The following is a 25481-nucleotide window of genomic DNA, read 5'->3' on the forward strand; positions in this document are numbered from 1 at the left end:
TGGTCAGCCATTTTATAAGTTACTTTAAACATTTAATTAATAGGCACATAACCAAAATAAACAACCTTGTGTGGAAAAACAGCTTGTGGGTTCTAGAAGTCTGGCCTCCCTGGAGAATATTAAAAAGTAATGACTACGCTTTTTATTTTTTAGCAGTTCATATGAAAATGCATTTGATTTCAGTAACTCACATGTAAATCTTTGGAGTTTTTATTTTCTTTTTTTACTTTATTTTTTGTTCTTGTGTGACTATTGTTAACAGGGAGTTTGGGCGATGGAAGGTGAACAACCTTGCAGTGGAGAGAAGAGATTTCCTGGAGTCACAGTTACCCTTAACCCCAGAGTTCATCAGAAACATTCGTCTTCTGGGCCGCAGACCTACAACCCAAATGATCACTGATAATCTGATCAAGAAGTACGGGACTCACTTCTTATTAACAGCAACACTTGGAGGTAAAAAAAAAAAAAAATGAAAAAAACATTACTTCTTATCTCTGACTGATTATTTTTGTTTTTAACATTGAAAATGAATTAGACAAGAATGCAGTTTTAGCATTGCAGCATTTTTGTTGAATGCTGCAATGATGTCAGCTTTGGAATGTCCACATGTTCATAAATTTTCTTTTTCTGTTTGACATTAACACACTTCCAACACTTACCTGAGCTACTGATACTCTGATCTTTTCAACAGCATCTGGTGTGGGAATCTATTACAGTAAATCTACTTCCAACATATTGAATTTTTAATGGAATGCAAAGTGTGAACGCTTAATAAATAATAGCTAGCACATTTAATATTCTGAAAAGTCCCCTGCTATGTTATCAGTGCATACGAAGATACTGTAAGGACAAGGCAATATTATGCAGTCATATATTCTGCGTGGATTCACCAGTTGAATTTAACTTAATTCCTTTTAAATTAACAAGGAATAAATAAATCAACAACATTCACTTCAAAAGTGCTTTTGTACAATGACGTTTTGAAGTCAGTTATGCAACATTTTCTTGAAGAACCCTACAGAAGTGTGCTTTTTATAGCAAGACTCTGAACTTTATGAGGTTCCTGGTGTGAGACAAGAGCATTATTGACTCTAACAGCCCTACAACCATTATTGTGTGATTTATGAATGTGAGTATGAGAACGTCAGAAAGAGATTTGATACACTGTCACAGAAAGGGAAGCTATGTAAATACTTCTTTCTTTGGAATTTCGTATTTTTTATATGTCTATGTTTCACTGAACGTCCAACAGTAATGCAAAGTGAAATGAAATAGATGCTGTTGTATGTAATATATGCTATATGTGCACAACAGGTGAAGCTACAAAGTTAATCGGAATTTTTCCTTTTTCTTTTTTTTAATGCTATTGGCTTAAGACAAAGTAATAAAACCACAAGAATGTACCTTCTTTCCTTTTCTTTTAATTATTTAAAAATTTCAGATTCCAAGCATTTAGCTCATAAAATACAGTATGGGCCAGGGTGAAATCTTACTGAATTAATAATTTTTCTAGATGATGATCTTGGCTTCACTAACTTGTGCAACTTGACATAATAAAGTCTTCCAGGTGTTCTGTATGGACAGCAGATGGTGATTCACAGTACTGGAGTTTACTCAGAGTAACCAAAAAACATCCCAATATAATTTAATATATTGGTTTAATATGTAGGTTGAACCCCTGTACTCCTGTAACGCAGTCAATCTCAATTGTTGTTTTTCAGCAAGACATTTTCTCTCCTTGACTGCTGGTGGTGGTCAGAGGGAATGACTGACTGTAGTTTGGAGCTTTCTGTTGTCCTCTGACTTGATAAAGCACTATACAAATGTAGACCATTTATTTGTAAATACTTGTGCAGGTCATGATCATCCAAAGCTTGATTTTTTTTTCTCCACAGACTGTTGAATGCTCATGCACTAATGGCTCACTGACTTTCCTAAAAAGGAAAAGGAATAAAAGGAAAACTTTTTAAGATGCCAGAGAGGTCGAGGCTTCTCTCAAAGAGATTTGCTTTTACAAAGCAACACTTGTCAATTACTTTGAAAAGGTTGCTGTTGTGAGTGGCTGTACATAATGCAACCATCTCTGGCATCCTGAGCTGATGTTGCCCCACAATCTGGCTCTCAGCCAGAGTGTTAGTGTCGTAGACAGAGGAGAATGAGGAGTTTGCTTTGGATCTTCGCCCGAGAAACGTCTCTGCAGTTCCGTATGGATTGCCTCTGTGTTCAGAAACATATGGACTTAATGAAATTAATAAATAGATTGTGATATTAGGAGTGTGCCCTTCAGCAGTTGAGCAAGAAAGGCAGTTGGCAGAAAAATGACTCAGAAGCATTAACACTGCATTATAATGAGAAAGATGATGTGCAGTGTCTGAGGAACTCTTAAAGCATAGACCGTCTGCTGCACCCCAGCCCTTAAACTTATGAAGAGGCGATTGCTATGATCAGTGGCTTTAGATCCTGGGTGGCATGGCCTATTCTAGCTATGATCAAGAATCCCTCTGCTTTGGAGGTATTTATGAAGGCTGTGCTGGTGTTTCGTGAAACTTATAATTTTCTGTATTTTTGAGTGGCTCTCCTGGAGCAAAACTAATTTTGTTTTAATGTTAAGCCACTGTTAATCTGCTAATTAATTTCTGAAAATTGCCCATGAATGTATTTGTGGTGCAAATGTTTCTTGCTTGAAAATTTGTTAAATGACATAAAGTATAAAAATTGGGAACTACAGTATAAATCATGCTTACTTCAGAGAAGAGAACTGAAGAACCTAATGAAAAACATTTTTTAACATGTATTTTTTCATCATCTTGGTAATTTGACCACCAGTCATGGTTTCTCTCCAATGTTTGTAAAACAGTATTTGTTGACAAAGCAATTATTAGACATCTAAATTGAATAAAACATTTTAGAAAATCCCAATTTGTAAAATGAACACAAAGGGTATGTGGCCTAAAATACCAGTTTTCAAGAATAGACAGATTCAGTGTTTCACATAGCTTTCTGGGGGTGCAATTTGTAAAATTCCAAAAAGATGCCAAAAACATTTAATAGAAATCATCCTTTTACTGTGAACTGTCCATTGTTCATGACAACCTGTTCATACATTGAAGCCTCGTAGTCATAGTGGTGATCACATGCATATCTTTCAATCTTAACTCTTAAATTATGTTTTTTTGGCATTTCAGAACAAAACATATAAAGCAAAAAAGAAACTTGCCTCTGATATTTTTTTCCCCTCACGTTAGATTCATTACTAAAAAACAAACTTGCTATTCAGTACTCTTTTGTTCACCTACTACAGTGCATCCTTTCACCCTTTGTTTTATAATTTATTTCATATTGGAACATATGTACAGCTTCGGTATGGAATTATTTCAGGACCAAAGGTAGCTAATCCAATAATTCATCTTAGTTCATAAATACTTTACTTATCCAAAACCAACATGCAATCTTGTAATGACTCATACGATCCAAAATGTCTTTGATGCTGTGGCCAGGAAGAATTTCCAGTAGAATTCAGTTTTGCAGCAAATATACTTGTACTTATATGTAAAATTATGATGATATTCTGTATATTCTGGATGAAACCATCAGTTGTTAGCAAGCACTTCTAATCCACCTCATGTACTCTATAAGTCCTAGTTTGGTCATATGGCTGGAAAGCCAGGCTAAGAGGTGCTGGTGTTGGGAACATAATCAGTGGAAAAGATGGTTTGAACTTCCTCCTTTTCTCTCTGTACTTTGGTTCTGCTCTGCATCCCTGAAGCCTCCTTGTCAATTCCTCTGGGATGTGGGGTTGTAGTTCAGGTACTAGTTGAGCTTTTGAAAGGCTAATCAGCTGCTCCCAGTCATAATCTAAAACACTTGTTGCAGTGGTTATGAATCTTAATAATAGCCAAAATAGTAAAAAAGGGGCAAAAATTCTTCCAGCTGGACAGTATCAAAGACGGAAGGGAGTAATTGTCTGAAAAAGCAATCAATAATCCAAAAAAATATGAACAGAAGTCTGCAAAAGGAACAAATCAGAACAAACATAATAGAACTACTCATACATGCTGCCACAGTGAAAGTGCAATTTTACAAACATTAGCAATAGACTTCCAATCAAAAGCATGTACCTAATGACACTGAAGTTTTCTGGGAGTATTCATATTACTTCTGGTGCCAAAAATAGACAATGAAGAGCTACACTCTTATTCAAACATTTGGAAAGCATCACACTTTGTCACTTTTAGATAAACAGTTCATTTTAATGTGTTCTGGGTGTTAAAGCCAGAGAAAATGTCTGAAATCACACAGACCACTCTTAATTTTTAAACATGCCACTGCAGAATATTCTCTTGAAAGTTCAGAGAAAGGTTATTGCAAGGCTCTGATGCACCTCTGATTCACTTAATAAAACAACGAGATAAATTCTGTGCTTTTTCCACGCAGGGGAAGAGGCCCTCACAATATTTGTGGACAAAAGGAAGCTGAGTAAGAAAGCAGAGGTGAGCGATTTCTCTGGTAACTCCTCTACTGTGACTCTGGAAGCTCTGCACCAGCTCGCCGCTTCTTACTTCATTGACAGGGAGAGCACTCTGCGCAAACTGCACCACATCCAGATTGCCTCCACTGCCATAAAGGTAATGACTTTTTCCTCAAGATTTTTTAAAGATATTATTTATGGCAGGAAATGTACATACTATCACATTTTCCATCTACATTGACTCTCAAATAAAACAATGACACATTAAAAAACCTCACTGATTTATTGACAAAAGTCTCCACAGGTAGCTAGAAAATAGCTTAATTCTCTATCTCACACCTGGCAATTTCTTGTTTTCCCTCCTATTCACATTTATAAATTACATTTATTAATTTTGAGTATCTTTGAACATTTGAGTATTCTCTTAGACTAAAAATTCATCTTTATCATGGACAACTGTTTTAGACTATTTTCAGTCATATCATTTCATATTATATAGTGCAAAAAGCACAGAAGAAAATTCACAGTAAAATGTAAAGTTAAATAAAAAAAAAAACTAAAAAAAAAACTTTTTATCTCAAAGCTGTGTATGGTCCTAAGGCAACTAGCCTATTTCCTGTCTGACTAAGGTCAATAAATGACACAAAAAACAAAAACAAAAAAAAAAACAGAAAACCAGCTGTTGGCGAGGAGAACCATCAACAATTATTAGCTCATCTATATAAATGCCATAAGAAATACATTCAAACATTATGATACCAAATCCTTACAGGGATCAGTAATTTCACCCAGTTTTTTGACAAAGCACAAATACTGCAACCAAAATGTCTAACAAGCTAAACCCCTCTACTCTTACAGTCAAATCCCCAGCATGTTGTAATTGTGGTTGTCAGCATGTTAGAAAAGGTTTATCAAAATCTAAAACTAAAATGTGTGGATTTATTAATAATTGTTTTTTTTTTCTCTCACTTATTGTCTTTTAGCTATCAAACATAGTACAAGTGTACATAGAAATATTGATTAAAGTTTACACAGATCAAATGTGTGCATATTTTTTATATATGTATTATTGTTTAAACTGGGCTCATTTCAAACTGTTTGAACACATTTTAAGCAAATCAATGCTCAATCTTACACATTTGAATTTCAGATTCAAATTTAACATCAGAAAGATGGCTTGTTGTGCACAGTTGCCATACTTAATGTCCTTAGTAAAACGCCATTACAACATCAATGAGAGCTAAAAAGAGAAATGTTCCTTTTATTCGCCTGCTTGTGATGAAATATGATCATCAGCTGCTTTGAGCACATTGAGTCTGCAGGAAGCACCATGATGGGCACATATGGTGAGGGGGAAGATAAATGAGTCCAGTGAAACACGGCTGGGGACAAGTCACAAGCTCCAGTTGTCACCTTCAGGTAGCATGGGGTTAATAGGGTGACAGAGGGAAGGGCGTCCCTCTTCTCTGCCATTTTCTGTTCTCCGGGCGCAGCGGGAGCTGGCTGTGGTAGCTGGCTGTGGTAGCTCCTTTTCAACAGAATATGAGTCAGATTCTCTACACTTATGTCAAAGCTCTGTGGCTGTTTCAATAATTTGTTCAGAGAACGATGAGTTTTCGCAGTAGAAGTGGGCACACCAGCGGAGTTGCGGCAAATGCTTTTGACTGTTTTATTTCTGGGAATCAAGGATTCCTTCTGTAGTTACAGAGGGAAAGAGAGTTTGTGCTAGTATAAAGGCAGTCATCTTGTGTGACTGACAGGTGGAAAGTGGAAAAAGCACAGATTCACCTTTATAATCAGTGGAAAGTGAGTCAAAGGGGTGACAGATTCTTCCACACTTGTGCATCCTTTCCAAAACGCGTTGACCCACAAGATAGCAGAACAGATTGGAACTCTCTGCATAAATCTAAAATCTAGCAAGCTGAGGAATGAATGAGAAAAGACCGATGAGGCATTGCCTGCATGCTTCAGCCATAAAAATTGCAAATTGAAGCTCATTTTTGAGGAGTATAAATGCATCACGATGCCTTTGAAATGTAGAATTTTTCCAGGATTTGTTGGTGGTGGGGAAGTTTTCTGATTGGATCTGCTTGTTTGTACAAAGAGTAATGCCTTCAGATATATCCATGAGCAAAGGGATGTATTTTTGTTGCACCTTGCAATTTTTGTGAATCAAATCAATATAGATTCTTCTGCGTTACTCAAATGTTGTTTGCCAGTCAGTCTACACAAAGTGATAAACACGGCTTCAGTCTTGACCAAGAGAACAGCAGGGACCTTTAATTTTATCCTGCCATCCGATGGCTTGCCTCTAGATTTATTGCACTCTTGTAATGACAAACACATTTCTGTGTACCCAGTCTCTCTCTATTGATCTCTGTCTGTTCCATGACCAAATGGATTGGCTATAGTGGGGAAATACCAAAGTATATTCATTAAGAACTTCATACTTATTGTGAGTTGACTGTGTTAATAACTTCACATTTCTGCTCTGCCTATTTCTGCTTTTTTAATATGATTCCCATAATAAAAAAGCAGTGTCTTTTGAGCAAATAGTGTGTGCTGCGTAGATGTACTGTCCAGGCACCAAACTGCACTTTTCAGATCCTAACAAATTTGAAATTTGTAGGAAGACCAAATCATGTAAAATTACCTAAAATTCTAAACTATAAGTCTCCTTTATTCCTGTGGGATGATACAATTTAAACAGATTAAATAATTTACTCTCAATTCAGCTGTGTTATTCTGTTACCACATGAAAATCTACTTATACTTAAATTTACAAAGCTGTGCATCTTTCCATTTATAGCATATTTTGTATGTCCTGCTTTAAGTGTTCAGCCTGAATTTATTCTCAAACCCACATAAAAAAATCGACAATTTTCTGTCCATAGGATTGATTTATCAGTATCACTAGAGATCACATTTATTTAACATTGAAAAATGTTGGGTCCAATGGATTAAAGTATCAAAAAAAACAAACAAAAGAAAACAAAAACAAAAAACAACCACAACTGTTGTGCCCATGTATATGGAATCAATTAATGTGGACAGACCATACACATATGCTTTATAGGTTGATGGGCTATTAAATTGTTATGAAAAAGGTAAAAAAAAAAAAAATGCTTCAGTCACACTTATTAAATTTGCATAACATTTCCAAATCAGGTAACATCCTAAAAATGGCTTGTGAATAAACATATGATGTAAAAATATTTTTAAATAATGTAAATAATATGTCAGTATCTAGCGCTGTGGGTAATAGCTGAACATGGCGATGGCTTCTGCTGTCATATTTGAAACCTCCTGATGTTTTATATTCTCTATAAAACATCAAAAATATTTTTTCTCTATTTTTGTTTGTTCTAAATTTCTCAATTGAGATACCCTAGCAAAACACATTATCTCTACCTAATAAGAAAAGATGTATTTTTTTTGTAAATAAAAAAAAACAAAAATCTTGAAAATATATGGCATATTTCTGCCTCAGTGTACACAGAGCATCAAGTTCCCACATCATGAGAGACACTGTTTAACAAAGAGGAGAGCAGTCTACCACAATATTCCTCCATCCACAGTGCTTCCAAATTTTATCATAGGCCTACAGACAGGTGGCTAATAATGTCCTATTAAGCTTTTTGTAATATACCAGAATGTATCAGCAGTGAAAGGCAGCTGCTAAGCAAAGCGGAAATTGAATGTCCTGATCATCATTCAGTGTTTTTTCCATATGGCATATCATATGGCTCATCAAAAAATTCCTTTTAAGGATTAAATATGCATGTAGTTTAGAATCTAGCATTGTGTCTCATTTCCTCGCATTCATATAAGCATTGAGATTAATAAAGTGATATTTAAGTGTATTTTAAGACATTCAGTGAAGCAATTCCCCTTTCCTTCTGTTTTGAAGAAAGGATGTTTTGTCATTCTATTTGTCTTTTTGTTCCTATGTTTTATGCTGTTTTATAAGAGAATACTGAGTTTGTACATACATGCAACAACAGTTTTTTATTCATCCCTTTATGATTATCTTACTTATCAACTTATCCCAATTATCTCGCCTCATCCATCTGTCCACAACAACTGTCTCCAAACAAGCCTGAGTTGGACAAAATTGCTAAGCAAAATACAAAGTCAAAAAACGACAGAGAGAAAAACGAGATCTACTTAGATGCACGTCACTGTCACCATAAGAGAATAGGAACAGGTAAAATAGGCTCTTGGAGATGAAGTGAAGAAAGGGGCTTTGTGGCAAGAGTCATTTGGAATGTCCTTAATTAGGGGCTTAGCCAAAATAAATAAATGAATAGTGTGGAACTATTCTTGCTTTAAAATGAGAACAGCAAAGTGCTCCTTCAGCTCCTTTCAGCAGAAAGGAGCTTACTTATTTTACATTCAAATGTACAATTGATTATGTTAAAATGGCTTTATTTTAAGAGAACAGGAATACCAATTTACATTACCCTAGAAACATTTTTCTTTTCTCATCAAGTAAGAGTACTCTTTAGGTTAGCGATGTACTTTGCTAAAATGAATAAAGTGGAGTAGTTATAAATTACATTTTGTTGTTGCCCAGGTGACTGAGACGCGAACAGGCCCTCTCGGGTGTAGTAACTATGACAACCTTGACTCCGTCAGTTCTGTCCTCGTTCAGAGTCCTGAAAATAAAGTCCAGCTGCAAGGTTTGTAAAATCTTTACCTGTTTTTCTCTCTCTCTCTCTCTGTCTCTTTTTGTATGTTTCCAAATACATGTGTTTGGCACACAGATTTATAGATTTGTAGATTTTATTAAGTAAGTTATCAGCTCTTTATGACCCCCAACCCCCCCCTGCACTTTCACTGTCACTCCCTTCATGCACATCTTCATGGCAGTACTAAAACCAGCTTGATTTTACAGGCTTGCAAGTGATCCTACCAGACTATCTGAGAGAAAGTTTTGTGCAGGCTGCTCTCAGCTACATAGCCTGCAATGGAGAGGGCGAGTTTGTCTGCAAGGACAATGATTGCTGGTGCAACTGTGATCCCAAGTTTCCAGAGTGCAACTGCCCCTACATGGACATCCAAGCCATGGAGGAGAGCCTGGAGAGAATAACAGAGACATGGGGGTTGCTTTATAAAGAATTTGAAGAATCAGGTGAGAAAGTCCTCATAAAAAACAGGGAATTATTGCTTCCTCTCAACTTGTTTGCCTCATCACACTTGTAGAAAATACGACTTTTGCATATAAATCATTTATATGAGAGAGGGTGGGCATGAATTCAGGTATTTTATCCGCACCATTAAACTTGAGTGAGAATCCTATTCATATATCTCTCCCTACTCTGATTTAGGGTTGAACAATAATAGCTGAGTAAGAGTGTTGGATTCTCTTACATATCTGCATATAGAAAATTAAAAACATGACATAAATAGAATAGAATAAGATAAAAAAAATGTAAAAAAGAAACAACTTTCAGCTTGGCCAGTTTACAGTACGTCTGCAGAAGATTAATCAGCTATAAAACCCATTTATTGCTAGTCCAGCTTTTCCAATCACTGGGGAAACAGAGGTTGAATAGAAGCTCTTAGCACAATGTTTTGTTATTATTGCTGTACTCGGTCACCCTGCCCTGACCATTATTACTCAGGTGAAATCAAAATTGATGTCTTTTTATCCAGATTTGCATTATTCTGAAATATTACTCACTGCAATTACCTTCAAACTTTATGTTTTAATTGCTGGCTGTAAAGTGAGGGCAGAAGTGTGTCCAGAATGCAGACACCTAAAAGTGTCATAAAAATGTCCTTCAATAAGAGATATCACAGTGCAGTGCTTTATCGACTAAAGATGCAAATAAGTCCTAGCACTAAAGCAGAGAGAGTATAGGGCTAAGGGATTTTATCAAGTGCCAAAAATATAACATGGCACTTTTAGTGATACATTAATGATGTAATGCTGCCTGAGATGTACCAGGTCTTCTGAATGTACAAGTATATCTCCAATTATGTTTTTCTTAATCAGAATAGAATAGAATAAAATGGAAACTACATTTGTTATGTGTTTGTGTATTTTTTTATTAAAATGCAAATGTGTCACAATAAGTACATTAACACAACCTACACAATATATCTAATGTACTTTCATGTCATTTAACATTTTAATACTTTTGTTTGCTCATAAAAAGATGTCGATGTTATACCAGCTGATCAGTAATGCAAGCATGTTCGTCCCATAGGTCTCTGTAAATAAGAAAAAGAGATTGTAAATTGTGTGACAAATAGTTTACAAAATCATTAGATACTGCCTGTTAGGAGAATCTGACGATTATAAGTTTTGGGCTTATAGATAAATATTAGATTTTAAGGTCTAAATTCATATTTCATATTCTTTGTCAAAATAGAAAGTGTTTGAACACTGTCTTTGGAGCAGAATGAAAAATGGGGTCTCTACTGGAAAAACATAAAGGGTGCATCCAGTATGTTTTTTAGTGTACTTGGCTGCATGACGATCTGTTGTTCAAGAAGTGATTCTTGTCATTTATTGAGGTGCGCGCTACATGAACAAGCAACAAAAAAGCTACTGCTGAATTTATGTGACGGAAACAAGCAATAAACATGAATGCAGACTTGTTGGCAAGCTTCACATGCTGTACACTCATGACAGAGAAATCTAAGTAAGAGCTGTGTGGTGTGACTCAATGTTTTTCATCTGTTCAGATGTAAATTCACCTCACACTACAAACTTCTCTCTTGTCCTACTTTCCCAACCCTGATAGACTAAACTTTGGCTTCTGAAAAGTACAAGTTTCCAAAAGACTTATGTATGCAAGACTCATACAAAACATGGGCGGAATGACTTCTAAGTGAATATGATTTCCTGAATTCTTGTAACTACTTTTTGCATTGATACAGGAAAATGTCAGGTAAATTTCTATCACATTCACGTGTTCACTAAAATTCAGTATTACTTTTTTTTCTGTAAATATGAACTTCAATTCTCACATCTAACTACTTTTGAAACTGCCAACCTAAATATGTTCATGAGTCCTGTGCTACAGGTACAAGTACAATTCAGTGCTGATATTGGACAGAGTTATGCAAATGGTGCTAAACCGCACTTCTTGCACTCCTCATTAAATATGATTTCTAAAAATATCAGGAATTGGCTTCTTTCTGTTTGGAAAAATATTTTCTAAACTGAATTGTGGTGTTTCTGTCTATAATTTTTAACACAATTTTGTCCTTTACATATAAGTCCCTGTCCTGCTGTGCTGATGCCATGTTTCAGAACATAAACACTCTGATGATGTTGACCCTGATTATTGTTGCTACAGATGAATTTAAAGCCTTCTACACCAGACTGCCACAGAGCTACTTCCTGAATGTGTCATCTATTCAACACTTGTGGTCCTTGGACAGCCTGTTCCAGTGGCGGTATGAGCAGCTTGAGAACAGCATGCGGGTCCTCTCCAAACGAGCCCAAAGAGTTATTTTCAAGCTCTTCAGTCTCAGTAAAAGATGTCACAGACAACCTCAAATTCGGATACCAAGAGAGCGGTGAGGACACATTTATATTCTTTCTTTATATGTTAAATATTTGCTTAAGTCAGGGGTTTTTAAAGAGTAACTAAAAAAATTTAACTGTGAACATTTAGCCAACTTCACCAAGTTTTTGCCAGCAATAAAATGGATAGTTGTTTTTTTTTCTACCATTTAGGTGAGCAAGGAAACAGAATCTGGGCCAAACACATAAAAAAAGAAGGAAATACAAGATCTGAAGATGCTCCTCTGCCACAGTGTTATCTACTGAGCTCTGGGAGGTTTTTGACTGGAGGGTAAATGAACTGCAGTCACAGCAAAAAGTAGTTCATACTTTTGTCACTGTAAATGACAAGGCAACGCAAGCATCATTTTGCATTGCAATACCCACAGCTTAAGCAGGTAAATCCCACAACATCAGGAAAATATGTGAATGGGATAATAAGTATAACAACAACAAAAAGTTTACAGAATGAAAACCCCTGCTTTAAGTGACTCCACTTTGTGCATCCCAAATTTACAGCTGTGTTTTTACATGCTTTTGTCATGTAATTCTTATTCACTTTAAACTATATAGAGTGATGATTTTCTTTCTTTTTCTCTCATTTTTTTATAAGGTAAGCACCAACCTCCCTGAGAAGTTGGATGGTTTGGTCATTTTTTTCATCATTAGTATATCGTCATTAGAATACAGTTAGATTTTTAAAATATTTTATAATTATTTTTTTTTGTCACTGGCCTCACAGTTTAGTGAGGCCAATGTTTTATTTTTAGAAATAATACCCAACGCCCCCTATATCAGGGGCTTCATTTTTTTTCACATAAACAGCAATGGTTTATTGAAGACATTTTTACATTCACTAAAATAATCAAATGAGCAATTAAAAGTTTTCAGAAAAATAAAGAAAACACTGGTATTAAAGCTAAACTTTTATATGCCTTGGCCGCCCCAACCACCTTCATAGCGATGTGGTGTGTTATAGCTATGCTTGGCTCCTTCAGTGTTTACTGTCAAGGAAAGACAGTCATTATTTCTGTACCAGAAAACAGTCACTTGTCAGTAAAACCTAGACAAGCCAATGCGAGGGCGCTGAAGGGGTGTTTGCAAAAGGTGATGCTTCTAGCCATCACTGTCAGTCATGCTACATCAGTTCAGCTCAGCTACCACAGTAATGGCAGTAGCAATGGTGGCAACAGCACATAGATCAACTGCCAGATTAATCCATAGAGGGTTCTTGACATACAGTTTCGGTCTCTTTTCTCTCTCAGCATTCCTGCTTCTGAACTGCTCTGGTTTCTCTTCCACAATATCAAACTCACATTAATCGCTTATCTATGCAGCTGATATTGCCTTCCACAGCAGGAAGTTTTGTCGCCAGCTTCTAAACCTTGCTTATCTCAGTTTTTACAACCACATCATCTTTAAATTGTCTCCTAGGTTTTCTTTCTCTACATGGTGATATTAACTCTCTATGGAAAGCCATTTTGAGCTGAATATTTGCACCTTTGAGAGAGGAGAAGGTCTCTCATCGACATCCTATTTTCTACACCTGAGATTAACAAATGATTTGTGATTGATTTTTGCATCCCTTGTCTTATGTTAGAGGCACAGCACATTTTTGCTCAAAGTTTGACTATTTGCATTAATGATTGAAACGACAGACTCAGATCTTTTTTTTATGTTTTCTGTAAGCTTCTCAGAAAGCGGTTTCCTCATATGCATCTTCCAGACTGTTTGAAGGCTTTTATGAAGGGATCTTGTTATCATCCAAATACTTGTTGAACGCTGTAAGAAATTCACTCTAAAATTATTTTATAGATTTTTAATAATCCTTTCAAGGCTAAATTTTCTATAAATGTTGTCTTTAGATTTATGGTCATGTCTCATGCAATTTAATCTCGCATGAAGGACAAACTGAATTTATAGTTATCACATCTTTTAATCTGATTCTATGTACATTTACTTCATGATTGACTTTGCTTGCTTATCTTGCGTGGGTTGAAAAACTGGTTGATTTTGCATGCTTACCTTCTGAATACCTTTCGCGACATTCCGAAAGGTATTCATAAGCATTTAACTATTTTACTTTTAGTCATATTACAACCTCACAGTTTAGTGATTTCATTGGAATTATATTTCATAGACCCACATCGAGTGACTTGTAAAGTCAAAATGAAGCATTTTCACAAATAAAAATCTGAAAAGCATGCCTTTCAAATTTATTAATAACCATCCCATTGCAGTTTTGGATATTAAGTTTAGGCTCACAAACCTTGTGGAATACCAAACTGTATTCATGTATTAAGTCTTTTGCTGTCTTAAATATTTTAAGGCGGCAAAAACTATTTAATACAAAGATCTATTTGTATTAAGCTTCACTCATCTTCTTCTCAACTCTGATCAGCTTCCCTGTTTTCACTAATGAAAAGCATTCTTACATTATGATTCTACCACCCGTTGAGGTAGAATCATACTGGTGGACATGCAATTTTCTACAACACATTACATTTTGTACGAAGGGAAACATCTTTTTTAAATAATTATTTTTAACATCACATCTTGTTTCCTGTATTTGACTAGCAAATTGTAAACATAACTTCTTGGAGCTTTCCATTTCCATTTCCACTAGTACTTCATAAAGATCTGATTAGTGAACTGCACTACCAAGAGTTGTTAGGTGGATAGACTCTTACCATATACGTGGATATCTGAGGCTCCTACAGAGTTGCCTTGGGTCTTTTTTCTGCTTCCTCGTAAAATTCTTTGTTTGGATCACAATTCAATTTTGGTAGGTTGCCAGATAGTTGTATAAAATGTTGAAAATCATGAAATAGTTTCATTCAACTTCATAACTATGCATTTTTGTGTCTGTTTTATAAATTCCCTATGAAAAACTTAAAAGTTCACAGATGTAACATGACAAAATATGAAAGAGTATTAGTAACAGAAAATAGAATATACGGCAGGTGATCTGGAAGAAACAGCACAATGCTTCCACATGTGTCGTTTCTACAGATATAACAGTGAAGATGTTGGTAGTCGTTAAATAGCAATCTGACCAGTAATAGGGGGCACATCAGTAATGACTAAAAAAATAAAAGTTTCTATGTAGCAATTTTTCTGTGACTAAGGCACATTATTTAGTGGTTCCATAAAAACATTGTCTAAAAAGCGTTTAATTGCAATGACCACACAAATTCTCAAGTTCACTTGAGGAAGTATAATGACCCTTAACAGTCAAGCCTTCAGACAAGGAAACTAACAGTGTGCAATCTGCATACTGGTTTAATTCCTGAGTGGAAAATTAACTTTCCCTGTGATTTCTTATTTGGTAGCCTGTTGTCATAATTCTCAGTCATAGTATGAATAGGCTGGTTCAAAGGAATTCTATTTTTACTTCAAATCTGTTAGATACAGTGATGTCCTAAGTCTGCATGAAGAAGAGTCTCCTCCCTATGGTAACTAAAGACACTGATTAGAAAAGACTTTAATGGAGTGAAAAGCAAAATCTTCACTTATTACAGAAAGTACTTTCAAACATCCCCTTCATTATTTTTTCCAAATTGTAATTTCAATTATGTTTACGTTTTTTACTTTGTTTTTCATAAAGCATGAGGCACAGGGAAATTCATCTCAAGAGAGAAATGCTGTCTGTCACTTTTTTTTTCTTAGAGATCAACATTTTAAGCTGCAAAGTGAGATACAAAAGTAGACATGAATGATAGTTAGATGAAAAGAAAAATGTATAAGCAGGCAAGAAACTCCTGAGCTCAGACAGAAACCCTATCTGAAATCATATTCATCATCTAACAAAGGAGTGGCAATAGAAATGGAAAACAAGGACACAAGCAAAATGGGCATAAATGCAGCCGTAGACTCCAGCAAGAGAAAACCGACAAGCTGACAACTGAAAAAGGGGAAGATGTGATTATAATTGCATGGAGAACTAACTGGGAAACAAGATGCAAGTGAAAGAGGAGACAGAGAAAATGCAGTTATTTAAGATTAAACGTGTCTCACCAGGAGAGCGGAGTCTAACAGGCAGCAGCAGTGGGCAGAGACGGAGAGCTGCAGCAAAGATCTGAAGTCTCCAGCAGTCTTCATTTTGTATAAGAAGTGATAATTGTCTCAAACCTATACATGAGCTTCTGCATAGATATATGATTTATGCATTTAAGGCGGCAGGATATTTTGAAGTGATGTTCTGAGACCAGTAAGATAACCAGTAGGAGCTTCCTCACATTGATAAGGTACAAAGCTATATAAGCCATCCACTCACAAAGGATCTTTATTAAATTTTATTGCTGTTTTCTAAGCCAAACATTTTTCATATAAAGCTAAAGTTACTTTGGTTGACAGTGTGTGCTCTTGTCAGTCTGAGTCAGTAGATGTGACTTCTCAGTCCACTCTTGTGTAGAGCAGAAGAAACTTTTGGATTTTGCGACAGGCTGTCAATTGTGCGAAAGCAGCAAAGATAGTATGTGCCCACAGTTAGTTGTGACGACCTTGTCAGGTGACAATTTGCCGAGTTGTTGCAGGAGCAGATGCACTGGCGACATCAGCCAATGGATCTCCAGGGTCAGGTGGATAATTACAAACTTAGTTTAAGAAACTAGATGATACATATTCATTACTCATTACTCGCATTACATCCCAGAGATATATGCCTTTCCAGATGGTTGTAAAGTGCAAAAAGAAAAAAAAAATCTACATGAACTAATAACGTAAAAGAAAGTTGGATATGTTTTCTTCTGCACACGCTAATGGCAATGTAATATGTGTACTGCAGGGCAAAGGAACTAATAAATAAAATAACTTAAACAATTTGCACTTTTAAATTATGTATATATTTTAAAATTCCCCTTTTTAAAACTTTTGCTTCCTTAAAAAAAGTATTTTTTTATAGTTCTTATGGAGAAGATTCTTATCTTTTTGGATGTTTACAGCCTTTTTCAAATTAAATTCTGTAATAGCCTTTAAAGGAGACAGTTTCTTAGAAGTTTTTTCCAGGCCTAAAAGATCACAACAGAAAACTATCAGAGCCTTCGCTGTCTTTACTCTGTTAAAGCTGTTGGCTTATCCACAGGTCCTCTGTGAAGTAGAGAAAATGTGCTTTTAGTTCATTTCACAGAAGCTGCATTTTATTTTACTATTAAAATCTCAAAATTTCTGAACTTTGGTTAACTTCTCAATGAAATTTAATAAATTTTCCAAAACACTTTACAAACACTTTAAATTTAGCATAAAGTTTTCCTCAATACAAACTTATAAACAATGCTTTTTTTTCCAAACAAAAGTGCAGCTTTTACATGCTGATCATTTCTCTTCTGTAAGCAAAGATGATAAGAGGCATAAAGGGATCATGGTGGAAAAATTGCAGTAATAAAACTACAATTCACATTGGGGAATTGTGTGCATGTCTGAAACTAAGTTAGCCTCCGGCTACAGTGCACTTCTAATATTTATGACATAAATTGATCAAAGATAACGTTCTCTGCTCTTCTGTATGTCTGTCATTTTCTTTAATAATCATCAAGCATGGCAGGAGTTCAAATTCATAAACATTCATGAGAATCTCAAACAGAGAGGAAAATGTAGACTGATATTCCTGGTAAACAACACATCATGATAGAACAGTGTTAAATGTTGGGCAAATTTTCTAGATACATTTCTCTTGATCTGAAAATAACCTGAACCAGGATTAGTTAAATTCTCTCTGGTTTGTATATTTATAATGAGCCAGCTGTCTGATGGCTTATTATAAGACAGGTGTCTTGTAAAGCTTTTCCCCAGTTAACCAGCTCATGTTGAAAGTGTATTTTGATCTCTTTATATCACTTATTGTCATTCCTGCAGGCCTCACTCCTACTGGCTAGGACATATCCAGTCCCTCCTGTACTGCTCAGAGAACAACCAACTTGGAACATTCTCCGAGGAGCTTCACAGCTGCAGCTGCCGATATGAACACAGCCCCTGTCAGTCGCCCCACCCTGCTCTGTTGGCGAAGGCTCAGCCTGTGCAGTGTGTGCACCAGACAACCACACCCGATGTGGAAGCTGTAACCCAGGATTTGCCTTGATGCAAGGGGCTTGCAGAGCTATGGTGGCAGACTCCACAGAGAACTACCTGGGCTTTGAGACGGACCTCCAAGATTTGGAGTTAGGCTACCTACTGCAGAGAGCAGACCGCAGGCTTGAGGTATCCCTTTGTTCGCTTTTGTTTAATGATGTCAGGTTCACTGCTAGTTGAGCTGTGCCTAGAAAAAAAGACACACAGACTCCTGGGAATCCATTGTATAGTGGCCAGCTTCTGGCAAAGGGAAGCTTTATAGTTTCTCCACATTTCTGTTTAACAATTTGTTACACTGTTTTTCAATGGAATCTATTTGTTGTTTTTGTCAAACTTAGCTGTGTAATATCTGTGTGTTTAATTTATTTGTTTGACCTTGCCAGATATTGAATATATAAATATTGTTGGACTTTAAGTATAACTGTGTGTGCAGATCTTCTATGTGGATGCCACAGCACATTAAAAACAGTGATGGTACATTTGACAGGTAGCATTTTTAGATCAATTAACCCAATTTCTTTAAACCAAATAAAACATCTTCAAATACATAAAACTTCACATAAAGAATAACACGACATACTGAAATGTTTTTTTTAATTTATGACATAAAACTTGCTCATAAAGCAAATTACACTTTTTGAAAAGAGCTTTCATAAGAAAGTATCTGGATTCAACTTCCTGAAAAGACATGCTTACTGTTTGAAAAGAAATTAAGACAGTGAAAAGCAACCCGGTGATAGTTGAAATTAATTTGAGAATCTTGTGCAAAGGCTCCAAAGCCAACAGTCTAACATGTTTTGACAGTTTCGTGGTTTGTAGCATTTAACTGTATTCGTAAGAGACTTTTGCAGAGGTCTTAGAAGAGCAAATGCTGGTGTTCAATTATTCATTAAGACATTTTACCAGTGGATGAAAATCAAGACAGCAACCGATATTGCAAGAAGTGGATGTATCCTGCTAGTTTACTCCAAAGTCTGATCATACAACAACAAAACAAAAGGCTATTAATTATTTCCCCACTCTTGTGGCCAGTTAGATTTTTTATAAACATTTTGTATAAACATCAACAAATATAAATAAATAAACAAAACAAAACAACTCAAAGATCTACCTGATTCTTGCAGTGGTACAAAGAGGATCTTCACTAATCCCAATGCTGGTGCAGGTGCATATCTTCTGACCCTGAACTTGTCTTCTGTGTATGTCAATGACACAGATGTCACAAGTTTGAGTCTCAGCCTGACAACATTTTCTGCATGTCTTCTCTCTTTTTTAAAAGCACTTGTGTACTGGAAGCAAAAGGCTTGGACCCTACTTCTTCAAATCATTCATGTTCACAAAAGATTTTAGAGAAAGGAGGTGCAAATCCTAACTTCAAAGATATATATTACATTTTCAAACCTTGCTTACAACAAAAAATAAAATACAAAATTGACTGAACATATAAAGCTCTTTTCAAGGGGTTAAATGCCTTGTACAGAGGCACATCTAAAGGAAGACCCTGAGCTCAATTTGAGGATTGTAAGACAATTACTCCCTTTGAGCTACAATCGACCCAATGACCAGCATGGCCTCATGGATCGCTAACAGGTTTTTAAGAGTGTATTCTCTCTCATGCTTCTTTCATTAAATATCTGTTAGAAAATTCCTGTGTTACAGAAGAAATCTGTATAAGTTTCACATTATTACATACAATGATCATACATTTATGGCTAAAACTCTGAGTTTTGCCACCAACATTTCTCTTCTATTCTCTCCTGATGTCACACCAAAAGTATTAAAACATCAAAATTTATGTTAAGAAATAAGGGTCAGGGTACTTTTCCTTCTTTAGTACCTCAAAATATTGTGTTGTAAATTAATGATTTACATCTGTTTATGTGATTTTTATTTATTTATTTTTTTTAAATCCAAATCAAAGATTTAGGCTTAGGATTAACTTAGAAGATCTGAATAAACACTCCAAATCTATAACAAAAAGAATGAAAGAAAAAAAATGGAATGTTTTAGTTAATAAGAAAATCTCTGGATGAAAGTAAAATGTATGGTTCAGATGGGAAGTTGTTAAAAATAAAAGCTTTCATATATAAAAAAAAAAGTCTTTTGTTAACATCATAAAAACAAATTCTAAGAGAGTTGTTAGATGTAGTGAAGAAAAAATTAATAAGCAATGCTTTGGATTGGTTCATTTGTTTCCCTGACAAAATAAAATATGATTCTTATCTTAAGAAAATTGAAGGTCTTGAACTTCTATGACAAAGAGGTGTGAAGTGTGTCTGCTGCTCTTTTTTTCCCAGGCTAGCTTTCTTCTTCCTTTTCAGAAACTAAATCTAATAACACCAGCAAGGCTTGCTGTTCATTTAATATTGTACATATTCTATATATACATATACATCTAGGATTTTATTGAATCTTACAGTATTACATAGACTCTAATGAGGATTTTGAAAATTATGGAGTTTGCACAGTGTGAACTGTACAACTCTGTACAATACAATTTCTTCATCTTCTTTCAGTGATTTTTATAAGGATAATGTCATAAATATAAAGCTTTCTAAAAGTAGCATGCATTTAATACACATCATTATTTTTAAATAAATTAATTGGATTTGTTTGTGTCTTTTCGGTCACACAGGTTCATGCTATTTTCATCAGCAATGACATGAGACTGAACAGCTGGTTTGACCCGTCATGGAGGAAGAGGATGCTGTTGACGCTAAAGAGCAACAAATATAAAACCAACATGGTTCATATGCTGCTTGGAATATCCCTTCAAGTTTGCCTTACAAAGAACAGTACCCTGGAGCCCGCTCTCACTCTTTATATTAACCCTTTTGGTGGGAGCCACTCAGAGAGCTGGTACATCCCCGTCAATGAGAATGGTTTTCCAGATTGGAAGGCCACTAAATTGGACCTACCCTTCGAGTGTTACAACTGGACTTTGACCTTGGGTAACAAGTGGAAGACATTCTTTGAAACTATCCACATCTACCTTCGGAGCCGGATAAAGACTCAGGATGGAGCAAATGACAGTGTTTATTATGAACCTGCTGAAATTACTGATCCTGCTCAGAGCCTGGGTTACATGAAGATAAACAGCATCCAAGTGTTTGGCTACAGTATGCACTTTGACCCAGAGGCAATTCGTGACTTGATCCTCCAACTGGACTACCCTTACACACAGGGCTCCCAGGACACGGCCATCCTTCAACTCTTGGAAATACGAGATCGCGTGAATCGCCTTTCCCCTGCAGGCCAACAAAAGATGGACCTGTTCGCCTGTCTCCTCCGCCACAGGCTCAAACTCACTCCCAGTGAGGTGGTTCGCATTTTTGCCTCCTTGCAGGCCTTCAGCGCACGTTTACCTAATTCAGTGGAATATGAGACCACCAAGCTGTGCAGTTAACAGCTGGTTGAAAACTCAATTGTAAATTGTGTACAAGGAAAACTTTTTGAGTCCTTGATACAGATGCATACACATGTGCTTTGTCTCTATTAATTATGAAACTCTATGGTTAATCATGAGGCAACCAGCCATGGACAGCTGAAGAATGTACTGGACAATGCCCATTTCAGTGCCATGTGAAAAAATGGGCTGAATCTTTGAGAAAATGCACAACTGTTTCTCAAAATAATATTTCTGCTGTAGAAACTCAGAAACCACTGCATACAGCTGAACCATCCTGTTTCAATATGATTCTGCTCATTTATACTGTAAGTACCAATGCTAAATGAATAGACATTTTATGGTTAAAATGGTACTCTCTGTTTGTTTGTATTTTTATATGTTTCTTTGCTTTAGTGACTGTGCACTTTCCATGACTTGAAGATTGCAGTGGTGTAAAACAAGATTTTGTAGATAAATTGATATTAAAGACATCATGTTATAACAGAGTTGATCCACTGAAAAGTTGAGAATTTCTTTCAATGCCACAAAACAAGTATCATTTCCTTTTGTCTGATTAACTTTGGCTTTTCTAAGTGAGGAGTATACTTAAATGCCTCTAAAACAGAGAAAAAAACACCCTGAACAAGAAGATACATTTACTAACCTCTTTATCAGGTACACATTGCTAGTACTGTTGTCCTGTATGGCAAGATGTTGAAAACATTCCTCAGATTTGGGATCATATCAACATAGTGGTGCAGCACAGTTACTGTGTCATCTGGACATCCAGGATGCAAAGCTTCCATCCCATTACATCCCAGAAGTGTTCTGTTGGATTGGGATTTAGTATCTTTTTAGAGTTCTGAAGAATAATGAATACACAGAAACAAAACAGTTTCAGATTTCTTAGTTGAGCTTTTCCATTCGGTCTTCTTTTTGGCTACATGCAGTATGAGCATGACATGATCAGCACCAATACCGAGCTAAGTAGTAATATTTTAACTGGGAATCCCCAACTGCCAGACCCCAGCTGGTACCATGCTTATATCGATACCTGAGTCCAGAGTAATGAATGTGTAATCATTTTTGTGTCCCATTTTCCATCGCATTCTGACCCAATGGTACACTACAATATTTGGGAGGAAAAGTATGACCCATGGAAAGCAAAAACTGAACAGTCCGTTCCTATGAATGATGCACATTAACACCTCTTAGCCAAAATCAGACTGAATGTTGCAGCTTACATTGAAACTCATAGGACCAGGCAACATCCAGTTGTTGTTTTTTTATATTACGTATTTTAGATGATAGACTGAATTGTTGCCTTGGTTCCTTTTCTTTGGCAGCCATAGTAGCACCCTGTGAGGTCTTCTGTTGTAATCTGCTTCATGGTTCAATGTGTTGCACAACTGAAGATGATGCTCTTAAAATCTCACTTGTCAAAAGTGCTTTTTTTAAACTTTTTGAGTCTTTCTCTCTTAACACAAGAGATGGTTGTGGGTCAAAATCAAAGTATAAATCGTGCGTATACATCAATATCCCACTCTCTGATTCAAGAATACAATTTAGAGATATATATCCCTTTTTCGGAAATGTTATTTTTCAGTGTTGTGAAACATAACACAGCAGGTTTCATCATCATAAAGGCTTGGAGATAAATATAAGCTGCTCAAACAGCTTTGACTAGAAGAAGCCCATAGTTATGGTATTTGAATTCATTTTATTTAAGTTATTTTATTTAATTTAAGTTATGTTTCCCGGTGATTTAAACTTTTCAATACAATCTTTTAGGGGTTAATAATGCAGTGGGTTTTACATTGTCTATTCTGAAGGAAGGAACAGTAAAAAAAAAAAAAAATGTATTCTTGCTTTCCAGTCAAGCATTCAGTTGAATGGGCTGTATGTTATGAATAAGGGCTGACTGAATGTGTTTTAGTTCAGTTTTCCATTTTTCTTATCTTTTCTGTTTTTGAAGAAGTACAAAGAATTTGCAATAATGCAGTGTTTTTTTTTTCTGTTTTGTTGTGAACATTTTTAACTCCCTTATGCAAACACATATGGTTGGGTAGTGAGCTGTAAGCTCTGTCAAGCAGCCACGAGTGCACAGCACTGAGCTGTGGTTAAACAGATCCAGTATAGACACTGACAGAGGACAGTAGCTGCTGCTATTGTACTGCTGACATGCAACTTCAGCAGTGTGTCCACTTTTAGAACAAATACAAATTAGCTCAGACAGCATGCTGCATTTCTGTTCCACTCAAATGCAAAGCAACCCATTACCAAACCATGCTTGCACAAAATGGCTTTATGTGGCTGTGTCACCTTGTCAAAGTATTCTGAGAAGAAGGAGCAAAGCAAAGTGCTCTATTTTTAATCAGTGTCATTATCCTGCACTCAATGTTGTTTGTTTGTGTAATTAAATTCGTTCATGGCCACAAAATTTCCATAACTTGGATGTTTTCTTAAAACTATATTTAAAATAACCACAACCCCTTTTAACAATGTAAATATGAAGTGGAGTTATTTCTTATATTACCTGGGCTTTGCAGAACTCTGCAGGTTATTTGTACAGTTTTTGCATCATCAATTTTGCAACTTGTCATGTTCCAAGTTTGGTCCAAGCCTTTGGAACTTTGGGACAGTCATCTCATATGTTTTTCATATGCGAGAGGGATGATGTTAACATAAAATCCCGTATGATGTTTTATTTGCCCATAAATACAGTTGACTCGCCTTGGTTGTTTTATGTTGTGGCAGCAGGGCCTGCTGTTGATAGCTGCTGAATATAACTACTAATGTAACTTGCAATGTAACTTAGTTACTTTTACAATGAAATAGTCATTAAAGTAACTAACTTAGTTTTTCAAGGAGAAATGAGTGATCAGAAATCTTTTGCAAAGTAACTGCATGATTACTGCTTGTCATATTAATTGTTGAGGTTTTTAAAGCATTTGATCTTGCTCTTGTTTGCTGTGATTTTGTTGGGGGTTTTGGCAGTTTAAAACACAATAGGGTATAATTGGAAACTGTTCACAAACATGAGGTGCATGAAGTATGACCTGCTGGACTGAAAGAGACCACATTTCAAAATAATTAAGCAAGCTATACAGCTGTGTATATCAGCTGTTTTTCTTGCTGTTATATACAGCAAGAAGAAATTTAAAAAGACTTGAGGAGAGGTCTTAATTTTATAAATTTACTTTCAAGACCATTTAAACTGCAGCATAATTCACTTCTTACAAGTGACAATGGAGTCTTTAAAGCAAATCTATTTTTATTTCTGTCAGTCAATTCTAAATAGCATAACAGCAAGACTGCAGTAGTGTTCTTTTAGCTTTATTCTTACTAATTTGAAAAAATAACTAATTTCTGAGTTTCCCAAAGTAATCCATAACTCACATAGAGGGTAAACCATTTGACATTTTGTTGCAGCAAGACTTTATTAATTTTGAATGCTGAAAAGTCACAGGTTTTAAATTAAATTTTGCAGCCCTATGTTTAGTTTTACAGGTTTGCTTTTGAATGTTCAGTTCTCTCTTTGAGTTCAATCTTATTGCCATTGTTTCCAGTTTAAATGTAATTTAATAAAGCTAAAGAGATACAAAAACCTGGAGGGCTTTTCAGTCCTTGATCAAATGCTTTGCTTATGCACTGTAGGTCAAAGATTCTATCAGCTGTATTAATGTCAGGTGCAACATGCCATCTCTAATCAGGGAGCTTGTATGAGCTTCAGTGACACTATGGACCAAAGGGAAGTCAAGCGCCTGTGAAGGTTAACAGTCATCACCTCAATTTGTCTACTCCTCCCATCAACTCGAACTTGTGTCAAAAGCTACATTGGATGGGGGCTGTTTATGGATGAGTAGTGTTTGATGAAATGTAAGTGCTGGAATGCATTACAAAATGTCAGCATGTCTATTACCTGAAAGAAGCGGTGTCAATTACACAGAGGAAATGAGTCCTGCACCGTAGCATAGGAAGAGCAGGCATAGAATATTTAGGGACACATGCTCTGGTTTGTGAATCCTTTGTGATGT

General features: G+C 35.8%; 1 protein-coding gene across 1 annotated transcript in view; it reads left to right on the plus strand.

Moving 5' to 3' along the window:
• brinp3a.2 (bone morphogenetic protein/retinoic acid inducible neural-specific 3a, tandem duplicate 2) overlaps positions 1-24997 on the plus strand; it is a 58028-nt gene extending 33031 nt beyond the window's left edge. Inside the window, 8 exon segments of the mRNA XM_055057611.1 lie at positions 263-453; positions 4435-4625; positions 9045-9150; positions 9366-9602; positions 11782-12004; positions 17844-17971; positions 17974-18185; positions 20692-24997. Coding sequence (XP_054913586.1) covers positions 263-453; positions 4435-4625; positions 9045-9150; positions 9366-9602; positions 11782-12004; positions 17844-17971; positions 17974-18185; positions 20692-21462 — 2059 coding nt within the window. The 3' untranslated portion in view covers positions 21463-24997.
• The last annotated feature ends 484 nt before the right edge of the window (positions 24998-25481 follow it).

Source organism: Poeciliopsis prolifica, unplaced genomic scaffold, assembly GCF_027474105.1.
Source record: "Poeciliopsis prolifica strain line A6 unplaced genomic scaffold, Auburn_PproV2 SCAFFOLD002, whole genome shotgun sequence".
Classification (NCBI taxonomy): domain Eukaryota; kingdom Metazoa; phylum Chordata; class Actinopteri; order Cyprinodontiformes; family Poeciliidae; genus Poeciliopsis; species Poeciliopsis prolifica.